The 26,094-nt window shown below is 39.4% G+C and overlaps 1 protein-coding gene across 1 annotated transcript in view; it reads right to left on the bottom strand.

Annotated features, from left to right (window-relative positions):
• Nucleotides 1-23,972, bottom strand: part of brinp1 (bone morphogenetic protein/retinoic acid inducible neural-specific 1) — a 94,393-nt gene extending 70,421 nt beyond the window's left edge. The window contains exons 1-2 of the mRNA XM_026354023.1: nucleotides 23,626-23,972; nucleotides 2,224-2,491 (exon numbers count right to left, since the gene is read on the bottom strand). Coding sequence (XP_026209808.1) covers nucleotides 2,224-2,441 — 218 coding nt within the window. The 5' untranslated portion in view covers nucleotides 2,442-2,491; nucleotides 23,626-23,972. The remainder of the gene's footprint in view (nucleotides 1-2,223; nucleotides 2,492-23,625) is intronic.
• Nucleotides 23,973-26,094: the final 2,122 nt, after the last annotated feature.

The following is a 26,094-nucleotide window of genomic DNA, read 5'->3' as shown; positions in this document are numbered from 1 at the left end:
TATACAGCTTGAAGGGAGAGTGTCTGTGTTGCGAATGATGAATACTATACAGGCGATGTACACTTATGCATACAATAAAGGGAAAGAAGAAAAGGAATTTGAAGACCGCAATCAACAGTGACTCAGCGATTACTTACATAAAACACACTCCAATCATTTCTTTAAGAGACATAAGTCTAGAGGGAGAGGATAATTGGTGCCTTGTGGTGTGTCTTTCCCCTTCAAGCGACAGTAACCTTTTCAGAGCACGAGACAAGAGGCTGGCACCTCCTAAATCTGTGTTTATCTTTCAAATTAGGCGCAGTGCCCATATTAAAGATGGGGCAGATTTGTTTGTTGCTGATCAGGTTGGCATTGTCCACGCAGTGTGCCTCCGGGGTAATCTCTCTTGATAAGAGAACCCGAAAGGACTGGATGCTTTGTCTCTCAGCAAATCTGATTCAACCACTTTCCACCACTAAATCGTCGAGGCAGAGAAAGACCCTGGGGAAATTTACAAAGCGATTCAGTCCTCATTGCTGGTTAGAGTAGAGCATGGCTGGGCAATCATGTGCAGAGGAGGACCAAGGGTATGTATGATTTCATTCCAACCAAACACTAGACCAGCTGATGTCACTGATTTCCTCCATCTTTCTGAGTGAAGATGTACTAATCACTGAAATCAACCCTTGCCCAGGTTGAGATGAAATTCCTAAAAAACAGTTGGACATTTTGGGGAATGTCTCACAGCCTCACCTCAAAAGTCGCATTAGTATTATAATTATCTACTACATATGCATTCCATGCTCAAAAGTATCTTCCATTTCCACATTTATAGTACATTGTCTGACAGGTCAGCAGATGTCTGACAGATGTGAATGTGGATTGTTGATATAATCTTTAATGAGAAATACAGTACATCAAAAATTTTCAGTCATAATGCAGGATTTAATTGTCTTGTCAAAAGGAAAGGGGATATCTAACACTGATGGTTGAAATTGATGCCACTAATGGTTTGTTAAGAGGGAGAAACAACTGGAGCCACCTGGGCCCAGCAACCCTCCCAGCAGCACCCAACATGCACACACACACACTCGATTTTAATAAATCACTGCAGCATCACAGACAGCACTCATAGGCTGTACGGGGTACGGGCTTCAGAAGTTTCGCCTTTGAGATTCATGTCTCTGTGCAACATCCTGCTCTGTCAAGTCACACATTATGCAAATGCATTGTTTACTGTTCATGTGACAATATCAAGCACGGGGAGCCAGTGGGGACCGGGGACTGTGGCAAGTTACCAAGACAGAAGAGAGAGAGAGAGAGAGAGAGAACAAACTGTGAAAGAACTGCCAAAGAAATGTGGCAAATGACTCTCTTACTCTGTCTTAGTCTTTCTATATTTCTGAGTTAGCAGACTGCAGAAGGATATATGGAAATCAAAGCATGTCATTGTGAGAAAGTGTCTAATTTGTGTACCTCTGTGTGTGAGCTATAATAAAATGCCTGATGCAAAGCGAAGTATATTGTGGAAAATATAAACCATTCTGGAATTACTGAACCTCTGACTGTATTATTTTCTCACAAGTACAGAAGAAAAAATGGAAGTGGAGTCCTGACAGACATTCGTGATCAGCATTTTAAATACCTAAGTATTTATACTAATCCTAATGCAGTTCAAGACTGGGGTTAGCATGAACCACTGAAAACAGTAGTGCATTTTGATAAATATTAAAACTAAAAAGTTGTATAAAGGAATAATGATGCAGCTCTGTCTCTGGGTAGTCCCTCACCTCTTTGAAAGTACCTCTTTAAATGGGCACATTTGTACAGATACTAAACCATACACTGCATCTACAGTACAAGTACTGGATTAATGTAATGGCAGCAATTGCAAACACAGATCCTATCACTGACAAGCAGATTAGTAGTTCATTAATAAGATCTTTAAACTATTGGCTATTATAAATAAATAAGAAAGTATGGGGAAAGGGTATATGATGCTTTTAGTTCTGTCTGCAATTTTAGGAAATCAAATTGTTCCAAAACAAAAGTCCTAGCCGAATACTTCACAACACAGACAAATGGCTGCAAGTAAATATAAAAAGTGCAGATTTAATAGGCTAGAAATGTACACAGTGCAGCTTTTTGCAACTAAAATCTCAACATGGAAAAACCATTAAAACAAGCAGTCTTTTAAAAAAGCCTGAGTGGTATCAGTACACAGGCTGAAAGTGAACTCACCTATAAATTTTATATCTGGTCGTAAATCCTTGGCGGAATCTTTCCACAAAGGACAGATAGCTCCGAGAGTGGTGGAAAGGTCCACGGTCAGAGATGAGCCAGTCATATTGCTTGGTGACATGTTGCTCAGTGGCCAACGGGTCCTGGCGGGAAGACTGAACTGTTATATGGTCCCATATAAACAGGAAGCAGATGACCTCAATAAACCTCCAGTTCATGCTTTTTTTTAAGCCGCTCTCTGTTCATTCTTGCTCCATTATGTGGAGACCTGATGGGAGAGAGAAAAAAAAGAAACAGGAAAGAAGGGAGAGAGACACAGAAAAAGAGAGTTGTTACATGACAAAGTCTATTTTAGCAGTACAAGAAGATGTCAAGGAGTTGGGTTAATTGTGTTGTACTGAACAAATAAGATAGTGCCCCTGTCATTGTCACTTTACTGTGACATGATGTGGATTTATTTTCTGCTGTTTCTACTTCTTGGATTTTTTTTTTTTTTTTTTTTTTTTAGAAAACCACACAGATTGTGTCTCTCCATACAAGGAATGTTACCCTTTAGCAGATGAGCATGAAGTACATCCTTAGCCGTGTGGCTGTCTTTTTTTAAATCTAATTGGTGCCATAATAAGTTCTGACAAGGTTAGAAGGCTGCGTTATGATATGTTATGACACCAAGCCACTAATGTGGAAGAACACCAGCTCCCTTTACCCAGTGGTGTCAATTACCGCTGAAGGAAACTTTCAACTATTGACTTGCAACTTCATGAATTGTTAAAAATATTGTGTTATAAAATTTCGTCTTTTTCATCAAACACAAAACAAGACCTCACTTTGGTTCTAATAACGCTTTCAGATTGTTAATGTAATTGTGTTACTGCCCTCACACATGGCACTGTAAAGCTAAACATTACCCCCTGTTTAGCAGTTAAACAGAAGCACATACAGTATAATAGCAGTCAAAGTACATTTTACTTTTTACATTAGGACTGAGAAAGTAGCTCAACAAAATCAAGCTGAGGGATACTGTACATCTTCATTATTGAGGATCCTGTTGTGCCAGCTTCAGAGATCACATTCTCCCAGTTACTATTTTCATTCAAAGGAAATGTTTAATCTTATAAACTTTATATTGTGTAACCTCCTGTATTAGCTTTTGAAAAAAGGTGCATAAAATTAAATTATATGTTGATTGAATAAGTTTAAGATTTCTATATTGATACTAAAAGAGTAGGATTTGAGCCAGAAAAAAACTTGATGGGGACCATGGAAGACCACTCTCTGTAGTAGGCATATATATCTTTGAGGTCTAAGAAACGGCAAGACGTGTTTCTTTGCTCACTAATAATAGTGGTGGTAAAGTACTGATATCAATCAACATGATCATTTTGGTCAAATCACACAGACAGCATACGTTGAGATACAGAACAAATCCCTGAATTGACATATGAAAAACACCTTACTATCCCTGGATTGGGCAACTCACGTGTAAGTTATGTTATGAATACAATAATATGATTAAATTAATATATATTGACACACACACACACACACACACACACACAGAGGGGGAATATTTAGCATCATCACATTGCTTAATAAAAAAGAAAAGGAAAACAGAAAATTAAAATGTCTGTGAACATTATTATCAACTTCACAGTGAAATGATGTCTTTTAGTTACTGATAAGGAAACGGCTCTCATCTGTAATTTCATTTAAGAACGTTGGCCCCTGGCCGTGGAGCACCCAACAGCGTGTTATCAAGAGCTACTGTATGCAAAAATGATTCCCCTCTTTCATGGTTTATTAGACAATAACACACCATAAAAGAGCAGAGAAAATTTAATGGGCCTAATCTTTTCCTGTTAGATAGATGATGAACTACTTGATTATAAAAGTTCTAACTAATCACAATGACAGACTTAAAAGAAGATTTTTTCTTTTTTTGTCATATCATGGTTAAAATTAGTGTGTCAGTTTCCAATGATGGCTTAAATTAAATAATTTAAACACTACTTCACCTACTTGCCAAAGGACCAGAAACAACCTGGGATAACATGAAGATTTCTACATGTGTATCAAATCATAATTATACTGACATATTTATTTATATATAGTATAATCACTTCTTGCTTACTGATTGTAATGAAGTTTACAGTATTACTGAAATTTAGCTATCTGCATATTTGATAGATAGAAAACATGTTTTCTCCCTACCTCCATCAGCCCATCAGATACTTAGTGGCAATGACAAAATATGACAGTGTATTTAATGGGCCTGTTTTAGGATAATTACATTACACTAATTTGAATTGGGCTTTTAAAATGAAACAATAGATAATCTGAGAGGGGATGCTGAGCAGGGGATTGACAGTGATATGCCCTCACACAAAGTGTTGAATATTTGTACGTGTAAATAAACTATGTCAGTGAATAAATACATCTACAATACAAATTATAATGACTACTGCAATTAGAGACTTCCCTCACCATATGTATATGTTAAAAAGGGCATTTAGGAGGAGATGACCAAAAGAAATTTGCTAAAAGCAATGTTTATACATGTAGGCAGTGGGAATGACATTTATATGTTAATGCATGCTTGTGTGATATAATCTTTCTACCTAAAGCAGTGTTTGTGGTCCACAATATCCCGATCAGCACAGTCATAGTAAACCATAGAATATACAACTCTGTCTCGCACACATTTGACCCTCACATGCACTTGAAAATTGTGCATGTAATACATTAATTGCTAACAGTGATCTCCTCCCATTAGAGTTGCACTGCTACCATTAAAATCAGTTCTGCAGTTGACCTGGAGTGATTTTGACCCCCGGAGGCATCACAGCTGAAACCTCCTGCAGATAATACATTTACATAGATAAATCCATTTTCTTTTGTATTAAATAACAAATCAGCCAAATCAAATCTACAGTATGTTACTGTTGACACGTTACTTTTGTTAGGACATCATCTTTTCATTATGCAACGTTCTTTTCTCTGAATTAAAAGACCCCAGTTACCTGCATAATAAGAATTATTATGAAAATTAAAAAAAAAAACCTAATGGTGAAATTAAAGGAAAAGGTTTTTATTAATCTAAAGTGTACACTGGTGCAAAACACTTTTCACACAGGGTAGGGTGATGAACTTACTTAGGTATTTTGGGGGTTGAAACCATGTGGTGCAGTGCACCAGCTGCACAGCTGGAAATAGGCAGGGATTAGGAATCGCATACACCTTTACTTTTCTTTTTAAAAGATGCAGACTCTACACCTGGCCACTCTTTCATTTTAAATATGGGAGCTACGGAGCACAGTTGGGAGTATTTACCATACAAAAAAGAAAGTTTCTCTCCAAAATAAAGTGATGTTTACATGTAAGGAGTGCTGACTCACCAAGAGCAAATATGCAGCTCTGTAAATAAGCCACTGAGGGGAGATGATGCTAAATTAGCGCGAGAGGAGATAACACATTTGGTCGATAATTGTTGCCCAGGTTCTATGAGAACTGTTGTCCGATGTACTGTAGGTACCGGTTCAATGCCGTCACAGGGATGGACAAATTATTTGTTGTCGAACCACAGGGACAGTTTGATAACTGGCTGGGGGCCATTCACCATAGCCAGTTCCTCACTGGTATTAAGAATGTACCTGCATTTGCACATCTCAGCTCACAGTGTAAAAGGTTAAATAGTTTGTAAGTTGGCATTTGAAGATACAGTCCTAACTCCCACAAAACACTACATGGTCTTATTGTTGATATATTAAGAGAACGTATGCAGATTTCCAAATCGAAATACGACATTGTGCATGCGATGTACAATAAGTTAAACTTTACATAGAGCTACTTAGTTGGCATGTGTGGAGGACAGTTCAGCCCGAACCCTGTTACACACCAAGAGCCACGGCCGCTGTGTCACACCTACATCAAGGTCAGAGTATGTTATTGAAAGAAGAGCACTGAAAGCATGCTGGTACCCATGCTCTTCCTGCATCTCCACCGAAATGGATTTGGTATGTTCGAATGGGAAATGGCTTCCTCGAGAGGGATGCTTAAGGCTGACCTCACTGTGATGGAGAGAGTGATACACACTGAAGCTTGTTGCCACAAGAGAAAAATGTGAAATGGCTGAAGCTGCAGAGCAAACAATCAGCATCTCTCAGGGGATCTAGCTCACCATTCTCTCCTATCAAACAACATAAATAAATGACAAAAAAAAATTGGACATTTGTTGCACTGTTTGTCCAATCAATCTACCTTAATGTGTTAGTACTTTGATTACTCACTGGAAAACATAAAGCACTGAATATGGTGGACTTCAACATCTCTTTGCATCCAGAGTTACTTGTGTCCTGTTTAGAAGTAGATGATGACTCACATAGACCCCATAGATTTTTCACGTCTCTAAAATATGTTTCATCCTACGTCAAAAAATACCATTTCATTTTCTGTTATTTGCAGATTAGTATTTTTTTTTTTTTTTTTTTTTGCTGAGTGGATTAGTGAAACAGAGAGAGGAAGAGACATGAGAGTGGATCACATTTACCCTTGAATAAGCAGGGTAAAAAGAGGAGGATGTCTGCTTTGGGAAATCACAAGACAGGACAAGGGAGGCTTGTTTTCTCCATCCTCCTTTTAAACAGCCTTATTCATGCTACAACTCCTCCTCCATTCTGGTTTATTCAAGGGGATTCAATCTCCATTCGGGTCCCGTCACTTGCTTTGCCAATCAATTCCTCTCTCCCCTGTGTGGGGCCCTAAGTGTCCCTTTTTATTCTATAAAGTTCATAAGAATGAGGAGGCTTGTTCTCCTTATTTGTATTCTAAATCCCAGGGAGGCAAGAGATCAGGGAAGAATGAAGCCTTTTGCTGGGAGACAGGTAGTCTCAAGAGAACTAGAGCAGCTATAATGTATTCTTACACTATCCATCTATCCATCGACTGTATATGATACCTTATCACTAATGTGCAATATTTATTTTCTACACTAGTTGTTGATAGGACTGTATGGATGCAGATGGCAACTTCTCTGAACTGACTACCTTAGTGAGAATTCATTCCCTGTGATGCAGGTGTAATGTGTGTAATGAAGCAAAACCTTTGACGCAAGGTTATGGATGGCTGGCAGCCTTAAAATGAATGTTTATGCTCCTCTGGGTTGTTTTAACATAGTTCATATTAATACAACCCAAACAGGGCCACAGGGTTGTGTGATCCTGATGCAAGGGGATGACAGAACGAAGAGAGAGAGGGAGAGAGGCTGGTGTCATGTGAAGTCTGAGAATTATTATTGCACAGCTCACAGTCACGTCTGGAAAGGCATGGTAATGGTCTGCCACTTGCAATTGCTGGGAAGCAACATAGGAGTGGGAGGGATAGCTGTGGCTAACTTCATTTGTACTGGATTCTCTCCCAACCACCCACCCCCCCAATCTCTTGCCATAGTCCTGGCGCTTCTTTGAAAAAATAAAAAAATAGAAAAAACTGCAGTAGCACCCTGACCTTCAGAAAACATGGCTGAGCAAGCAACACTTTGCTTGATAATTAAATTCTCTGGTTGGTCAGCAACCAATCGGCTCAGCTTGGGGGATCAATGGCTGATTAAAGAGCAAACTAATTCACTAATGGTCAGAGTTATTCCAATTTACCTGGCTGCTGAATTATTGTGTCTAAATCTATTCTGGGAGGCGAAGAATCAATGCAAGCCCGGGAGAAGAGAGGCAGAGGGGAGTCGGTTGCATCTGTCATGTGAAGCGGTGCAAGGATTGTGCTGTGAGGTTTATTTGATAGCTGCCCAGCTGAACAGCAGCGATGCGGGGGCCGTTTATGAGGTGGTTCTAAACAAGGAGTGTCTCTGTCATAAAGCAAACTAATTAATAAGGTTTCAGAGTCAGCAGAAGAGTAAGCGCTGTGTGGAAGGGAAAGTTATAAGAGGGTTTTGGACATGTGATTCTGATAAATAAAGCACACAGACTAAGTCATTAGCAATTAAATTTAGCATGAAATAGAAATGAAATTCATCTGCTTCACTAGGGATTCTGTCGCGAGGGAAATAAAAAACATTGAGACACTTGAATTAATTTCTCCAGGCAGATTCTTCCCTTGAAACCAGTGTTTTAAAACACAGAGCTCACCTTTTCATTAATGTGAATGAGGGGGCTAAATTGACAATCAGCAACATGCCTCCCGAACCCATTACATGGGGAAAAAAAGAGCACAGTGTAGCAGGTTGCTCCTACAGTATGTTCATCTCATTCCAGGAGAAGGTGTTTTGAGCTGATAGGAAAAACAGAAGGATTTCACCAAAGAGAATGGGATACTGAGTAGCTGAGGCACACCATTTGTCACCACATTCACCGCTGCTGCTGTATGCTATTGTGGCTCTGTTACAGATGAAGATTGATCATTTGTCAACTCACAAATTGGCTTTCAAGTGCTTTCTCTAATTACTGGTGGTTTTATTGATGAGAAACCACTCACTGCTTTCCTTCGATTTACCTCACTGGGTCTTTGTTTTGAACATGTTGTCTCTCACCTTTTTCTCCAAAGGCATTATACAAGCAAATAAAACCGGAAAGAAATGCTCCAGCCTTTCGTTTTAAGGTTCCACTGAAAGAATGTAAGATTAAATGCAAAAAATGCCAAAGCAAATTCCATTCCCTTAGCTGGTTTCACTCAAAATGCACCCAGAGGAGCCCCTGACATGAATCAGAGGCTAAATAGGAGTTGCTGGGAGGATGTAAATGACACTGTTCACACTGCAGTTCGTTCTTGCTCCTGCATGTAAATGTCAAGTGATGTTATCCCCTGTATGGTTTCCACTGACTAGACTCTAAAGGTCTAGACCAAAGGAAGGGATGAAGAGGGAGAAAAAGAACATCTCAGAGGAAGCCTTTATTGATTTCTCTCTTAGAGAGTGCATATAATACAAACCTCTGTAAGATGAGTATACTATAAATACACCCAAGGTGGTGTCCTGCTTTTAACTGTCTGAATCCATGCACATTCACGCATTTTTTGTTGCATTTGTAACTATGCAATCAGTGCATAACCGCAGCATGCATTTAATAAATCCGCAGTGAGGCTCACCATCAGAATTAAACAGCACTTCTTCCTTCTTATTTTCTTCCTTCTGTGACTGATTTGTCATAATTTCTCGTGTCTCGAACATTTTATTCAAATCACACTATCAGTGCCACAGGGCAGGGTGTGATGAGTTGTTGCGAAGCAACTATGAGACTGCAATTGGATTGCAGAGCTGCATTTTATTTTTTGAAAAGATGTGAGGAAAGTATCACCTTATCTAGGTGAGGGCTTGATTTCCTCATTCTATTTCGGTATCTGAGGTACAGGACTCTGGTAGGGAAAAGAAATGTTACTCATTTTCTCATCGCGGATTTTATCAGTGTGTGCACAAGATGAAGCTTCAACAGAACAATGTGTTTCACTCAAACCCATCCCTCCCCACTTGCACTCCTAACGACCGTCACACTTGAGCTATTTCCACTGCCAGATGTTTATACTGTATATAACAGAAAACGTCTGCACAAAAAAAAAAAAGAAGACGAAGAAGAACAAAAGAAAAAAAAATGTTTTGCAAGCACATTTCTGGGTGTTAATGCTGCATCACCTAACCTTTTTCATGACCACAGTACACTTTAGCTTATTCGGGGTTTAGGGAGAGAAGTGGGAGGGGTTGAGGGGGGTTCTCTGACGAAAATACATAACAGCTGCTGCCCTCTCAAGGGACCGGACCAGTGACATTATGTAGAGGAGGTGTTGTCCAGCTGCAGTGGGTTATTTTTGTTTTCCTTCGCTACCCCCGTTCGCTCCCCACACTCTGATGCAATGCCATCTCTGGATTTACTGACCTCATTTTCTTCGCAATTTCATATTTAGTTTCCAATTCACCTTTTGACAAATTGCTAATCATTCAAACTTTGGCAAGAGTTCCCTCTCTGACCAACCGCCTTGCTCTCCAGAAGGAAAGGGGTGTTAAGATGATGGTCACTTCTTCTATTGTTCCTAATTCAAAGCCATAAATTTGTGAGATGGGAGAAAAGCAGAGGAGCAAGCACAGATTTAGTGGGTTCCATAAATCAGCAAAATCTGCAGAGACACAGAGCAGATGGTGAAAATAAAAAAAAAGTGCCCCTATCTCAATTCCTTGCAGATTAAACATTGCAAAGCGAAAATGTTCCATATTACGTATGCTCTGTGTCAGAGCAGTGCATGAATTTCCTTATTCTAAGAGTGTTTAGTTCAGTGCCAGGCTCAGTGTTCCTCACAGTTAGAAATAACTTTCTCTGTGTCATGTATTAACCTACAGTATGTCACTTGTAATCAAGTCTTGTAATGACATTACAGTTTTTTGTCCTCGAACAATACCTCTATATGTGTAAATCTTTAATTTGCCATTTACAGGGAGTTTAATTTGCTCGCAGTTTGTAGATGAATGGGATGTTTCTGCCATTTAGCCCCGGGAGCATTTTTAGTGGTTGCCCTGCAGAGCAAGGAGAATTGAGTCACAAAACACTAATAGTTCATTTGGATATTTTCAGAGTGTTTGTCACTGCCTAATTGCAGATTTAAATGTGATTAACCAGTAAATCTGAAACATACATCATTGTACAATGATGGTAAAAAAAGACTGAGGTCACAGCAGCTGCGGTAAATGTCACGACTTTCAGCGACTTGCTTCTTTGTACCTTAGCAGAGGGATGTAGAGAAAACATTTAGGGAGATGCTATAAGTCTACTATATACACAAGCACACACACACACACACACACACAGTTATACCGTACATAGATCCACATGCGCAAAGGCATCCTGAGCAGACATTTCCAGGCCTGATATGACTAAAAGGATTGTGAATTTTTGCTGAGGAAAGCTCTTTCTTTTCTGCACCATGTTCCGTCTCCTCTTCTTGGGAGGTTATCTTTTGCAAAAATGTGCCCTTGATATGGGTTGTAGCAACCAACCTGTACCTATTCCCCATGTTAAGAATGAAAATAGAGTGCTCTTGACCTCTTGCCTTTGAAATTCTTTCACTGTCGCTGTATTTCTCCCCTAAGTTGTCCTCGTTTTATGCCACAGCTCAGAGGCTTTTGCCACAAGGCTAGCATTTTCATTTCCCATGCTCTAGCGTTTCTTTGGCCTCCTTCCTTTCTAAGACCATAGAGAACTGAGCCATGTAAAATGTATGTCCTAATACAGAGATTCAAGTCATCTGTGGTTATACTGGCCACACATAAACCTCAAGACATGCTTAATAATTCACAGAGCAATTTTTCCGAACTGATGCTATGAGCCACAGAAGAGCAGGGGTAATTTTCTGAAATCTTCTTCAAATGTTTGTGTTTAAATGAAGACTGTGAATCCCTCAAAACTTATAATCTTTTCAAAAAAGAAGAACAGGAATATATTTATAAAAAAAACTAAAGAAAAATAGGGGTTAATAAGAAGGTACACAAAGGATTCAGTAAGAAAGACTTTAAAATATTCAAGTTTATTTATATGAGTGAAAAAGAAGCATCTCCAGCACCAAGAGGTGTCAAAAACACCAGCTTTCTCATTTACTTGATTTTGGCTTGGTTGAATTGTTTAGCCTGATTCACTTGTTCGTCATCGATGTAACTGTTGGTGTGAAAAAAAAGAAGTCCTCACCTTCATCTGACTGTAACAGTTTCTATTTAAGGTATCGTTTTAACAATGGTCTTATCTAATTAGTGTGTCCTGAGTGTTCCTGTCACTTTTAGTGTGTGCATTCGACAGATAATACATGGAATAATTCATTACTGTGCATTTTCTTTGCATCTGTCTCCATTCTCCTAAGGAAGCGCAAGGCGGCCGCCATATCTCAAAGACTGATTGTTTGGCATATGAGAGGAAATTTTGAGAAATGTTAGTTGTCTTCCAGTTGTTTAAAGAAAGTATTCTAAGTAAGAAAGTCTAAGTGAGGCTCCTACTGGGAAAGCCATATTGTTTGGTCTGAAATAAGCTACTAATCCATTTCCTCTTTTGTGGCTGGCTTGGTAGAATCAGTTTTATTTTGATGTGTGCGTGTGTGTGCTGTGTGTCTAGCACAACCTCTGATGAGATTGTTTTTTGTTAGTGGCAAAAAGGCCACTGAAGTCATTGGGAAGCAGTGAGCCTCAGAAGCAGTTAAATGGGTTAATAAAGAGCACACTGATTAATGATTAGCTCCCATGTGGGTGAGAGAGGAGTGAATTTTAGGCTTACTTGATTGGATGATGAACTAAGAGGAGGTTGCCTCTTGAATTTAAAATTGATAGGATAATGAAGGGAGGTGGCAATGAAAGGATGGCAGCCAGTAGGTGTGGCGTAGAAGAAGTAATGAATGAAAGAGTAGCCTAAAGGGGAAAGAATTAAAAATGAAGCAGTCCCCCTTATTAAACTTTTGCCAAGCTCAGTTACAGTGATAGAAGACGTGTCTGATTAGCCGTTCGAACAAAAGAACATTGGAACAGAGCATCGACATACAAGAACGTTTTGTGGAATCTTTCCTCAGCTCAACAATACATCGGCAGACTTTAATGTGATGTTACTATCCATTTCTCTTTCATATGTGTTTTCAGGACTGCTGTTCCTTAAATGTAGCGACAGTGCTATCCAGACAGAGCCCACTACCTTTGCACTTTTTTCTGCTCACCTCTGTAACTCGAAGATGCCGCTTTGCCTCTTCTCTGCCCTACATTGGTGTCATGATGGTGTTGCTGAGTTCGCAGAAACACCAGAGAGGATACTGCTCAGGCAAGCTTCACCTGGACTGGCCTCTCCATCATTAAAACTAACAACACCAGCTCCATCAGCAAGGTAGCACAAAGGTCTGTGGGGATGGTACACGTGTGTGTGTGTGTGTGTGTGTGTGTGTGTGTGTGCCTGCGAACATGTGCAGGCATATGTAAATGTGTACTAGTCCTTGTCCTCTAAAAGTCAATCTTTTATTTTTTTTTCTGTCTGCAAAATATGACACACACTGCACATCTACATATTTTTGCGGTTGAGTGAGCAGTGATACAGCATCACTAAACAGGAGTGGTAATGTTTCATATTGTACATAAGACTACGCATATACTGATACACAGGTTTTTATGTAGGTGAATTGTTAGAAATAAAGCCTGTGGCCTTCTTGTGTTGTATCCTTAATGCTTATAACTTCTCTTAGTCTGTGATACCTCAACAAACCGCAGTTATGAGCACAGTTCCTTGGTTAAAAGCATTGCCAAGAGCTTCTGTAGCACTTATTCAGAATGACAGGAAACATGAGCATTTTGAACAAAATGCTGTGGCAAACATAGAGAACACTAAAATACAAAGAAAACCAATTCCAAGATATAAATCAAAAACCTTCTTACTTTGATGCAATCGCACTGACCGCCACACAACTATACAAGCGTGATATTAAATAATAATGTAATGTTAATATCACAGTCTGCATGACGCCAATCAATGTAGCTTCGAATTCCTAATTAATTTGAACATGTTCACAGTATGGTCTTAGTGTGGCTGATTAAATCATATATGAGATGCTTCTGTATTGACGGTGCACATGCTAAATCTTCCCCAAGTCACCACAGCGATTGATTCAAACACAAATTTTACTGCAACACAAATCAGTTCCCCGAATGGCTCAGGCACGCTCAGACGGATTTTGTAGGGTTTGTTGTGCTAAAACGGCATTTCAGTGTAACAAATAGGCCCACGCTGGGCTGATTTGTGATTCATAGTTCAAACAGTGAAGATGCATCTGTGTCTGTCTTCTCTGTGTACAGAACAATATATAGGACTGATGGAAATAATCCTGGCACTTGGCATTTCGTGTTACTCCAAAATAAGGAGAGGAGTGTTAATGGAGTGTGGTGCCAGATTGGCACAACGCTGGCGGCCTCGCACTCGGCTGAGAAAACAAATTATTCATGTTAAGAGACTCAATCAATGCATATTTCCAATTCCTCTGCTGTTTTAATAGGAGGCAACAAGTGTGTCAGCCAGCGAGGTGTTTCAGAATTAATCAAATTGGGACTATTTTGATGCCTTATTTATCATATGGAGTGACTTAGTGGGAGTATTCAGTTACTCTGTTAGGAACATAGGAAGAATGAACTGTATCTATTTGGCTTCTTGGGTCTAGATGTTTTTTTGCTGCTAGATATCAACTTGAACTCAATTCAAAGGAGGCACTGAAATACAACATTTGGCCTGGCTTGCATCTCCATTCGCTGATTATGTTATCTTATACACAATCATCCCCAAGCATAATATAATTACTCTCGACATTCTCTTGATTGTGTTTGATTCAGTGAAATGCAAGCCCAGAGGGAGCAGAATAAAGACCTGTTCCACTTTACAACTGAATTTCACGTTATTACAGTTGTTTTAGTTCATCTAAAAAAAATCTAATTCATGTGTCCTTTGGCAAGTCTTTGTTTTTCATAGAAGAAAAGCTCCTCTTAACCCCACTTAGGTACAAAAACTCTAGAGCTTTGAAAACCAGTTCCATAATTGTCCTCACTACCTCAAACTCCATCTCTTGTCAAACCTCTTCTCCCTTTCCCCTCCCTCATGTATCCACACACTCACCATCCCTGTCTCCCAAAATCCCCTAAAAGAGGATCAGGAGAGAGGCCCCCTCCAATTTTTCCCCACCTCTAATAGGCACTTCCTTGTGTTACATGATCACCGGGTGTCAAGATTAAAGAATGGCTACTGCTTCCCAGGGCAGACATAGATGGGAGACAGAGAAAATAGCACTCCATAATTACTGATAAATCGAGCACACTGCCTCCTCTCCTTCCACTTCCTCCCTATCCACCTGGCCCTGGTGTCAATGTGAGGGGCTGAGCAAGTTAATCCGAGAAAAAAGTTGACCACGCCAGCCACTTTTTTGCACTGCTGATATTGCAGTTAAGTTCAGGCAATTCAGGGCCAATTGACTGACTTGGAGCTTTTCTTCACCTTCCAATCGTCTCCTCTTTGAAGTGGGACTCACAGTACTTGACTCGCATGTGGTAGCTGCAGCCAGGGTACAATAGCACCAGCTCACACTGCGACGAAACTATACCATGCTACACAGGTAAGCATATGTCGCATGTCTCGCCTCTGGTTCCTGACAGGGTTATAACCTGCAGAGGATGATGGATGGACAACATAGCTAGCAACCCTCTCTACCAACCACTACATGATGTAAAGGACAGCAGCTGGCAAAGAGTGGCCAGCTGACTTGGTCTTTCCTTTCACCCGGCAGTACTGATAGGTTGCCAGGTGAATATATTAATCTGACAATCAAACCCAATTAGCATGTCATTTCACTTCATTCATTGCATCCAGGCAAACCAATATCTAGTTGTGAGGGCGACTGTTATGCTTTGTTTTGTAACCAGTCAGTAATAAGTGACCAATCCCTTCCAACAGTGTAATTTTCAGTCATCACAGAAGCTAGTTAACCTTTTCCTAGAAACCCTTTTTATTTTCAGCAAGCCATTTCATGAGACTCTTTGATTATTATACTTCTCTCAGTAATGGTTATGGTAAGGGTAGCTACATAGCTACTTTGAAAGATGACACAGTAAACCATTCATACAAGAGCTGGAGATACTGGAGTTTTTAAATTGTTCTAGGTTCATGTAACATTTGGTAAGTTATGTGTTGTGTTAGGAAACTGCTATGGCGAGCTTGTCTCCTAAAAAGAACCATTACGTTAATAAATAAGATATTTATTAAATTAAAAATATGTTCTCTACAAACATGTAGTAGTGATTACAGTTTAACTGTATAGATAATATTTCTTTAGGAGACAAATGACTGATTTGTTGACTAATTCTTAACTGTTTTACTGATGTAACCGACCTAAGAAGTACTTACATTTAACTTTGAATTCAATTTGAAGATGCATTTTTTCTTGCACTGACCCTCTTCAGTGCTATTGATTTTATGCCATGTGAAAAGCTGTGCAATGGATCTGGGGAATATATGACACTGAAAAGAGCAGCAGCCATCTGAACAGATATTTCCAGTTATAAACACGTTGACCTAAGTGTTAAGGACTTTCATGGTCAGAACACATTATAGAATTGTTAGCGTGGTTAAGAAAGTAATTAAAGCAACCGTCTCTCTTTGCAGTCTGGCATTTAAGTCTCCAATCACTGGAATAAATGGGTCCCACCAAAGTTTTAAAGATGTGTTGCTTGATCATATTTCCTTTAAAAATATAAACACTTTTGCAGATTGACATTTTAAAGTTTTGAATTTAAATAATAATACACAGTCAGCATTACCTTTAGAATGATGAAAACCTTTGCTTTTAAAGTGCTCAAAAATGAAACTGAGGTTTCTCAGTGAAAAGTCTATCTGCAGTGTAGCAAGAGCACTGATCTACTTTGATTTGAGGAGCGAAAGTGTTGCATTTATCTATTTTGCAGTGCGGTGAACAGTATTGTTGGCTGTAGCGTTTCAGGCAACATCTGCCTTCATCTTCAGTAGACATTACATTTGAGATTTGGCAGAGCTTTTTTTTTATATTTTGCAAATAGTAAAGTAGTAAATAGTTAAAAAAAAAAGAAGCTGTTTTTAATCTTATTTCATCTGGAAACACAACAGCAAAGCTTACACGCCACATTAACGCATCTTTGCATTTGTTACTTTCATTGACTCCTTTTAAAGCACATACGCCTTTAATATCTTTCAAACACACTTTAGACCATAAGCTGATCTCTTACACATTTTAAAGTGTGCATTTAAATTAGAGAATTTGGTTGTTGCGATCACACTTACACATATTGATGTCATGTTTACATTTTACATTTTATTTTTAAGTTCTAGTTTCAATATATTCATAAACACAAAATTTAAAACATTAACCAAAACATAAAGACTAATTGGAGGCAAAGCAATAACAGCAAAACATGGCTGGAAGCTATATAATATTTTATTTATTATCTTTTAATCATATTCCTCGACTTCAGGCAAGTCTAGTTTATATTCAATAATGTCCAGAACAATATTACAGCCTTCAGGAGTGAATTTGCCTTTAAACACAAGTAGTCAGACTAATCCAAATGCAGCAATGAATCGACATTCACAGCTGAAAAGATGGGTCATTATGAATCTTCTTTTTTCATCATTCATTCATTGAATAAATTATAAAATAATGATTGCATGAATGGCAAATATAATTTATGCTCTCTCCAAACACAAGAACAGCAGCTGAAGACATAATACAAAGTTATAAGAGTTACCATAGCAACATCTCTAAAGGCAATGTCAAATGATCACGGATATGCACGGATTTCAATGTTCCTCAGTGTTTATCTAGGTTTACTGTATAGCCAAGAAAATGTGGTGCTTAGGCTCCAAGGCTAATGTACTAGAAATGCAAAATCTACTAATGGTTCACCCATGGGAACATATGTAGACCAATAATCCACAACATTAAATCCACCTGACTATAATGTCATAGTGGAAAAGGGTCAGTATGGACACAGACTGGTCTGTGGCTACACAATAAGTTGCAATACTGCATTTTCTGAAGCATGTTATCAGTATTATATTGGTCAGTATTATATTGTTCCCATACTGACCTCTGTCCAACACAACATTTAAATCAATACAGAGATTTAATGCTGGGGTATTTTGGTGTATGAGTAAACTGCTATCATTCGTCAACCTGAAGACTCTATGTTTAGGATTTTAACTAATGTATGTGGCAGATTTTCTGCGCTCAGATGATGATTAAAGCACAAGAGACACACATGCGCATAAAGTCACAGCCAAGGTCAGGTACATAAAAAAAAATCCATAGGTTGGTACTTCTGTGAAAGTGCTGTGTCAGGTCGTTCCATGTGCAACTTCTGGAGTCAGAAGCACAATACCTTTTACAGCAATAAAGTTGTTAAAGACGAGGAATGCTGTGCTAATCAAGAGCTTCTCCGAGAATTGATGTCTATTTTGCTTTAGCAGTTAGAGGAAATATTCAGTTTTGTAGATTTTGTTTATACATTTTTTATTACTGAATTGTTTTACATTACTGCAAGGTCAATCCTAGAGACCAATATCTTTTCATGTAGCTCACATTGAAGGACACATGTATGGTCTACTCAAATAACTTTAAATAACACCCAAACACAGACCTAAGCGCTTTTCAGGCATGACATGAAGTATATAGCATTATATCTACTGTATGCAGCATCTACTTTTTGGCATCGGAACAAAATGCACACAAAATACTAATAATATTATCAGTAAATACATGTTTTAGCATGTAAGTCAATTCATGAAATATGTGATTGCAGCCCATAATCAGTGTCATGGCACATGTTCATTTCACAGTCAGATTACAAGTGAGGTCACGATTTGCCTCAAATAGATGAAGGCAGTAAACACATGTTCATTCAGTGGCAATTTATCTGCAGTAACATTATAGAGTAACACATAAATAGCAAATAAAGTATTTACTACACTCCAGGAAGAGTTTCCCGCCCTAATTTGAATATTCAGATCTGGTCATTCGTTTGCTGCATTATTGGCTGCTTCTGCCCTGAGCTGCAAAATAGGTCACTGATGCTGAGCCATTTGGCATGGGCCAAAAGTGCATTGACTCACCAGCATCACATCGGTCATGGGTCAGTCTATGAATCTCCACTCTCTCCCAAATGACTGTTCCACTGTTTAATTTTTCAGAAGTGGGACATGCTCTATGTACTGAAAATAGCAGCTTTTCATCTCCATCCAGGCTTCATATGATAAATCCCAGACCGTTTGAAATGTTTTAGAAAATGTTTTCCTATTCTTAAAGAATAATTAGGGGTACCCAAAATGTTCCAGTGGGAAGTGCTTCTCGCTTGCTTGTCAGCACGGGGAAGATTGCAAAAGATTAAAACCTTTTCTGTGAGACGCCTAATTGAGATTTTTCCAAAAGATTATCTTCCCATGATTGTTCTAATCTTAAAGTGTGTTTTTTTTTTTTCATGCCAGTAGGCACTTAGCTGACACACACAAATGAATAATATTTAAGTTTGTAAACTAGAACAGTAAGCGTGGGAGACTTGAAGCAATACTTGTAGACTGTGAGAATTGATTACTTAATAAAAATTTCAATCACCACCCATAACTTCTGTGTTTTACCTTGAACTGTTTTCAAAGCTCATTGGCCAGTACAGGAAGTAAAGTGATATTTACGCATGATGCGTTTGCACTGAGCCAAGTAAACCTAAAACTCAAACAACGATCCCCTGTAGCTGATGGGAGCTGCAGGGATGTGCAATTCACTACTAGTGATCTATTCTTAATATGGAAATATTGATTACAGCAGCTTTAACAATATTTTACATGGATTTACTGTAAGTGGATTTTGTAGAACACAAGACACAAATGTTACAAGGTGACAGTGAATTGTACACCATATGTAGACTGAGAGTTTCGTATCTATTTTTACTATACAGTAATCAAGTGTTAAATATTTGGAAAATATGTTGATGTCAAACATAAACCACAAACTTATCCTAAAATGTTTATGGTCAAACCACAAAATTACCCAACAGCTACAGGTGCAAAAGAAGATCCCCACAACTAAATTTGCAATTACCAAATCTTAGTCACGGCTGCATTTCATCTCCATATAAATTGGAGCTGTAAGATATTTTAGAACTGGAAGGGCTGTATGTTGTTTAAAATACCTCAGACACATCTTCTAGACTGGAACAGATCGAATTATATTGCTAGAGAGGGAACATGAGAGGCAACAGTGAAGCAAATTAAGTTAAAGGTTCTATTTGTAATCGCTAGCCAGTGCAGCCCTCCATTGTTCGGTGATGTGAAAGACCACAGCAAATCAAAACATCTCTCTCCCTTTCCGTCTCACGGTAACACAAGGGGGAAAATTTGAATAGATATACAACCGGTACTATCATCAAAGTCAAATGCAGTGTCAGACGGGATAAATTACTGTAGTTATTACTGTGTTGCCAGAGTTAGCATATTTTTAAGGACTAATAACCGAACTTCCTGGCATCGCTTAATGATACAGGGGTCAGATTTGTAGAGGCTCAATTTAGCATCACTTTTCTTTCCAGCGCCTCCTCCCTGACAACCTGTAAATGTTAGGTCAAGATGCATAGTTTGCAGAGGTGTGTGAGAATGTTAGCCAAATAAGCAAGTTCTGATTTTGCACAGATTTACAGATTCACAGCCTGCGCAACACATATATATATATATAAGAAGGATGTTTCTTTACTTGGCAACAGTCTCAGATATTCATTAATCACTGCTGATACATAGTTGTCAGAATATATCAGTCATGGCAGCATCATTAAGGTTATGAGCCCACATTTTTTTGATAAATGCTAAACTCAAAGTACAAGAAAATATAAATTTTAACATAGCACCATCACAAAAATGCTGCAGCTCCTGCAAATAAAGAGAATCTATAATTATGATTTTCACATTAAATGGAAACGACAATACGATAGTTTTTGCTTTCCGGAACTGAAGGTGCATATATATTCAGCAAATAAATAGTAAATTTCCGTTTGGTTGTTAAGTTTTGATGTGCAATTCATTTCTTGATTTAAAACGGTGCTTATGTTCACTCACAAAGATTCAGACTGTGGTCCCCTGCTGTGAGTGAAAAAAACAGAGGGATGCAGAGGGACCAGAGATAGGCCACCGCATTGAGATGAAGAATTATGTGTACTGAATGCCTAAATAGTTTATAACAATAATACGCTTGCTGTTGTGATGATTTTCTGAGCCTGTTTTTAGCTCCTCCGAGGCTTCACACTGTGGCCAAATTTTGTGTCTCCGGTAACTGAGAAAGCTGGTGAATAGCAATTAATCCAGCTATGAATATCGAAATGTTCCTTCACAAAACTACAGTTGTCTTCTCAGACAAAGTCGGGGCCTTGTTTTTAGCAATTCGTTGAGCAGAGAGGGTCTTTTCAAAAACAAACAAACTACAAAACTACATTTCTTCCTGGAATTGTTAATCAACACTTTAACTGTTTAAATTTTATGGTGCGTAAGAATGCAATTAACCACTTATAATCAGCTACCAGCCCTTTAATTATGAGCCTCGGGCTGAGAATTTTATTTGAACAACATACTGTACGAGCATGGTTAAACTCATGTGGGACTCGTAGCTGCTGCAGATAGGTCAGACAGCCCCTAGTGGAGGTCAAGTGATTCAGCTGCCTTTCAAAAAAAAAAAAAAACATTGTAAGCTTGCCAGAATTTCTGTGAGATTTTGTCACATGTCATTATGTGACCCTGTTGTTTGTTTCCAATAAAACAGATTTTTTTTTTTTTCAAACCTCTTGGGAAGCAGCCTTCTGGCCACTACAGCTGCAGCCAGCACCCACATAAAAACAATACAGTGCCAATTCGGGGATAAAAAGAGAGAGACATAGAGAATAAGAGAGCCGGTGGCTTCTGCCAATACAAGACTAACACTGTTCACTGTCCACTACAAGCAATGTTTGTACATAATATCCTTATCTATCCACAATGGAGCAAGAGCAGCACTCTGTGTGTATGGTAAATACTCACATATATTGCACAGAATTCAGTAAGTTGTAGTGTGCAGGTCCACAAAGCAACCCCTGCTGTTGAATGTTCTGTTTTCGGACCTTGAAAGCATCATCAGTGTTGGGTCACCTAAAGCCTTGACATAAATGTAGCGCTAAGCTACTGTTGGCATTTTCAGTTTGGCAGCGTGATGTGAAACTCTTTCCCTCACAAAATGATTATGTTACCAGCGTTGTGCCATTGAAAAGGCCACCAGACCGAATGAGGCATACCGAGTAAGGCGGCTTTTCTCCTGCAAATTTCCGCTGCAAGTGCAATTTTCTGCACATGGAGAGAAGAGGGCAGAACAATACGGCAGGAAGTAGTGACTTGTTATCAATATAATGCTAATTTCAAACATTGCCGCTTAACTTAGGAATTCAGTGTGTGGGATTATTCACAGACGATTGACAAGCAGACAGTTTCTGCACTTGCTCTTTAAAGGTTAATCTAAACCATGTTTGAGTTATACTGAGATCTTGCATTGTTCATTGTGGCCTATTCACTTTTTATTAAATGAAAGTGTACTCCAAACCTGACAACCATGAATATGTATCCATGCATTTTTTTTTTTTCTGGATATACTTAATTCCACATGAATGTAGCTCATTAGACTCACTTCCCAAATTGGAACAATGACAAACAAAACAAAAATTGCAGTGGCAGTCATGGAAGTGCAGATAAATGCTTCCGGACCAATTTGAACAGAAGCCGCTTCTCTGATTTCATAGAGTTGGTATCATATCACGCACAGTGATCTTGCCTTGAGCCACATAATGACACCTAGTGTAAAAGAGCATGAGCTCCCCTCGCAGTCAGTCAGTGGAACAGCAATCACAGCAACTTGAGGGAACACGGAACGGCAACTTTGCCTCACCGGTGACACACACGCAAGACAAGCATGTGCGTGTGCTTGCTGTCATGCACGCGCACTCTTATGCGCCCAGGGGCCACGTACAAGACAGATAAGCGCGTACACACACCCAACACAGATCGCAGCTTTCACAGAATTCATCACAGGCTGAATCCAGAAAAATAGCAATGCCATCAGGGCTCATATCATCTGCAACTCCTTTAATAGCCAATAGCTAAGATGGGATGTGACTCACTTTTAGTTTGTGCAGTCTCCGGGATGAACTGATCGGCATGGATGTAAAGAGCCACGGATGGACTGAAAACGGAATTGGCTTAGGCACAAATGATGATCCCGACTGCACAGTGTTCTGCGGGCCTACCAGTGCACCTTTACTCTGAGTGTTGCCCCTGTGATCCCATTCATTGGAACCGCGGCAGGTCTGCGTAATGCGCGAACCCCTTCATTCTGCGATCATTGTTTCTCCCGGTGTTTAAACGGCTCCTCCAGATCCCGCACGTCTGCAGCATCACCTCTGAGAAGCTGCTGCCTCACAACGTGCAGGGGACAAGGCAGCCGAGCGCACATAATCGAGAAGAATAACTCAAATGCACAATGTTCACAGAGGCTGCTTCTCTACAAGGCTGACTCGTGATAGCGTTTTTAAATAGTCTCACAACGCTTCGGCGACATTGAGCCCTGGCACAGATGGATGGAGATTTGCAAAGCGATTATTTTAAAAAAAAAAGGAGCTTGACTGTGAGAAATAAAAAAATAAAAAATCGCATCCATCCTGAAAAGGACACCACCGGGCACCTCAGTAGCATGCTGACCACGCAACATCGCCATAATTGTGCCACAATATAGACCTGCCTACCCAACCACTACCTCGTGGTCAGTGATGGACAGAAATATATATAAATATATAAGATACCTCCATGTTATGTTAGCGGTCCAGGCTGTACTTACCTAAAACTGACTCTCCCCTCTTAGCTGTATTTGTGGTCCAAGATTTGTTAGTTCTCTACCCAACAACTTCTGCAGGAGCATATGTATCCAGTGTTCATGCTGGTGGCTCAATCGGTGATGTTGGATTGCGGATGATTTGGCAATCCTTTTCATGCTCAAAGGAGAGAAATCCTTCTTTTCGGCGCGGTCTCGGGCATTGGCGCGCAGTGGAATAAAGTAATGAAGTCCGTCAGGAGGAAAAGGAGAAAAGGGAGCTCTGGATGGGAGATTTATGCCGACGTGTTTGAAACTATTCTGTTCTCTTTTTTTTTTCCCCTCACCGTAGGAGCTGTTTGCGGGTGGAGAGGTGTGGGATGGATATCTAGGAAGGGAGGCTGGGATGCACAGACTGAGGGTGAGAAAGGGGAGGTACAAAGAATACAGTCTTGTATTGTAGAGGACGGTCATGGCAGACAGTAAGGGGTGGGTCTGGACTGTATGAGGCGGAAGGCGAGGGAACCGAGGGTGGACGTGGATAAGAAACCGTGTCGTGACTTGTCACTGCTGATAAGTAAATATTTACACCTATGGCTACGTGTTGGTCAACATGGAGGGTTTGATTGATGCTAATCGAGGAGGCAAAAACTGGAGAGAGCAAACAGTTGAGGAGAAAATTTGAGTAACAGCGAAAAAAGTGAGAAGGCACCGAGGTGCACAGGATGTGCCACACCATCCCACGTGTAGGCTCTAATACAACGTGACTATATGACTGTGCTAATGGAAACTTGGAATGAGTGACACTGGAAACTCCTGCTTTTTTAAAAGCCTCATGTGAAAAATGTGTGTCTAAAACCGAAACACTGGTGCTGTCCATGGTGCTGAAAGTGAGCTGAAGTTCGAGCCTGGTGGGTGCTGTCCATGGTACAGGAAGATAAAGTTAGAATAATAAAAAAAAAAAAAAAAAGCCCAGGGTGCAGAATCTCAGAAGTGAACTGAAGATGCTGGGTCAGCAGCACAGGTGTCCTGTCTGCTGCTGAATGCATTATTGGATGTATATAGAGAATTCAAACACTCATTTGCTGTTTAACACCGTAGCTCCCAGCTTTGGGGATTATAACGAAATGAAACATGTTCACCGTTGTGTAAAAAAATTATTACTCTTATATCTGTATTTTCAATATTTCAGTTTAGACCAAAGACATAATTAGATCAGAATTCCCAGCTATAATTATATTTTTTTGCATTTTAAGGAAGCATTTAGGAGTGATGAAACATTTAATGTATTTCAACAGATAAACATCTCAGAACAGAGTAGTCACGTGTTTGATGCTGGATAGACGAACTCAGGACTCTCGAAGTCACTAGGCCTATTAGATGTTTTTAAAATTTATTGCTGGAACCTTGGCTATAGCCCAAACGACTGGCGCGACTTGACAACAACACTGGTCTGACAGTGTCAAACCAGTCCTTGTCACAAATCAGGCAACTTCTCAGTGTCACATATGTTAAGTTTGTTCCTCTGAGTCTGAGTTTCTACTTAATTCTAGTTCAACCTGCTTCTTTATTTGATACTACAGACTGATGAAACTGTATCCCACAGCCTTTTACTGCTGAACCTCAATACATTTTACTGATGAACACTGGAACTCAAGCCCTTACTGACAGGTTAATGTTTCTTAAAACATGTAAACTTTGCATTTTAAAAGTTAGGCTGTATTAAAGGCATAATGCTAATTAAGTGACAAAACACAACACAGCCTAAACAATGACGGGCGGGATCATGTCAAGTATAAGTTAGTTAAACCGGTGACTTTGTAATGTGCCTATCAAGCTTCAAAGTACTTAAATATTCAGCTGCACTGATTAACATGATACAATAATACTAGAAACATATTTCAGTGGACTGCACCTTATTATTCAGCATCACAGTTATAATTTAGGAGGAAATCTCTAAAAGCAGCACACAAATATTCTATGTTCATTTCAAATATTTATCGTAGGTCAAGCTCCAGTCATGTAGAATAGGTAACTTTTGAATTGATTTGGGCACCTCTATGTCCACAGCGCTCACAGACAGTTTTGCAACTCAGTAGCTCTCCAATGGTCCACTTGCAGTCAAGTGCTTGAAGCATCCACCAACGGGCAAAGAACCTGGCGGGATCAGCATTGCGAAGAACTCAATGAGGCTAAATGGATAAATGGTGCCATTACTGAGTCGTTAGGGTGGAAGTGGTAGTGACACATGACAAGTTGCCTTTGCAATAGTAGACATAAAATTCTCCAGGGATCATTGAAGTTGTAACATTTCATAATTCAGTTGGTCATAGAATTTAATTTGAAACTTTCCTACCCACTGTGTTCATCAGCGGTTTCATGCTGGTGGAAATGCATCTCCGAATAGATTTTGCATAAATCTTTTAATCCACCAACACAGATTAATTTAACCTAGGAGTTGAACACTAAACTATCTCTGAGCACCTTTAATGCAGC

Source organism: Anabas testudineus, chromosome 12 (assembly GCF_900324465.2).
Source record: "Anabas testudineus chromosome 12, fAnaTes1.2, whole genome shotgun sequence".
In the NCBI taxonomy this organism is placed as follows: Eukaryota; Metazoa; Chordata; class Actinopteri; order Anabantiformes; family Anabantidae; genus Anabas; species Anabas testudineus.
The sequence above is the reverse complement of the archived record's forward strand: the minus strand, read 5'-3'. Positions and strand labels throughout refer to the sequence as shown.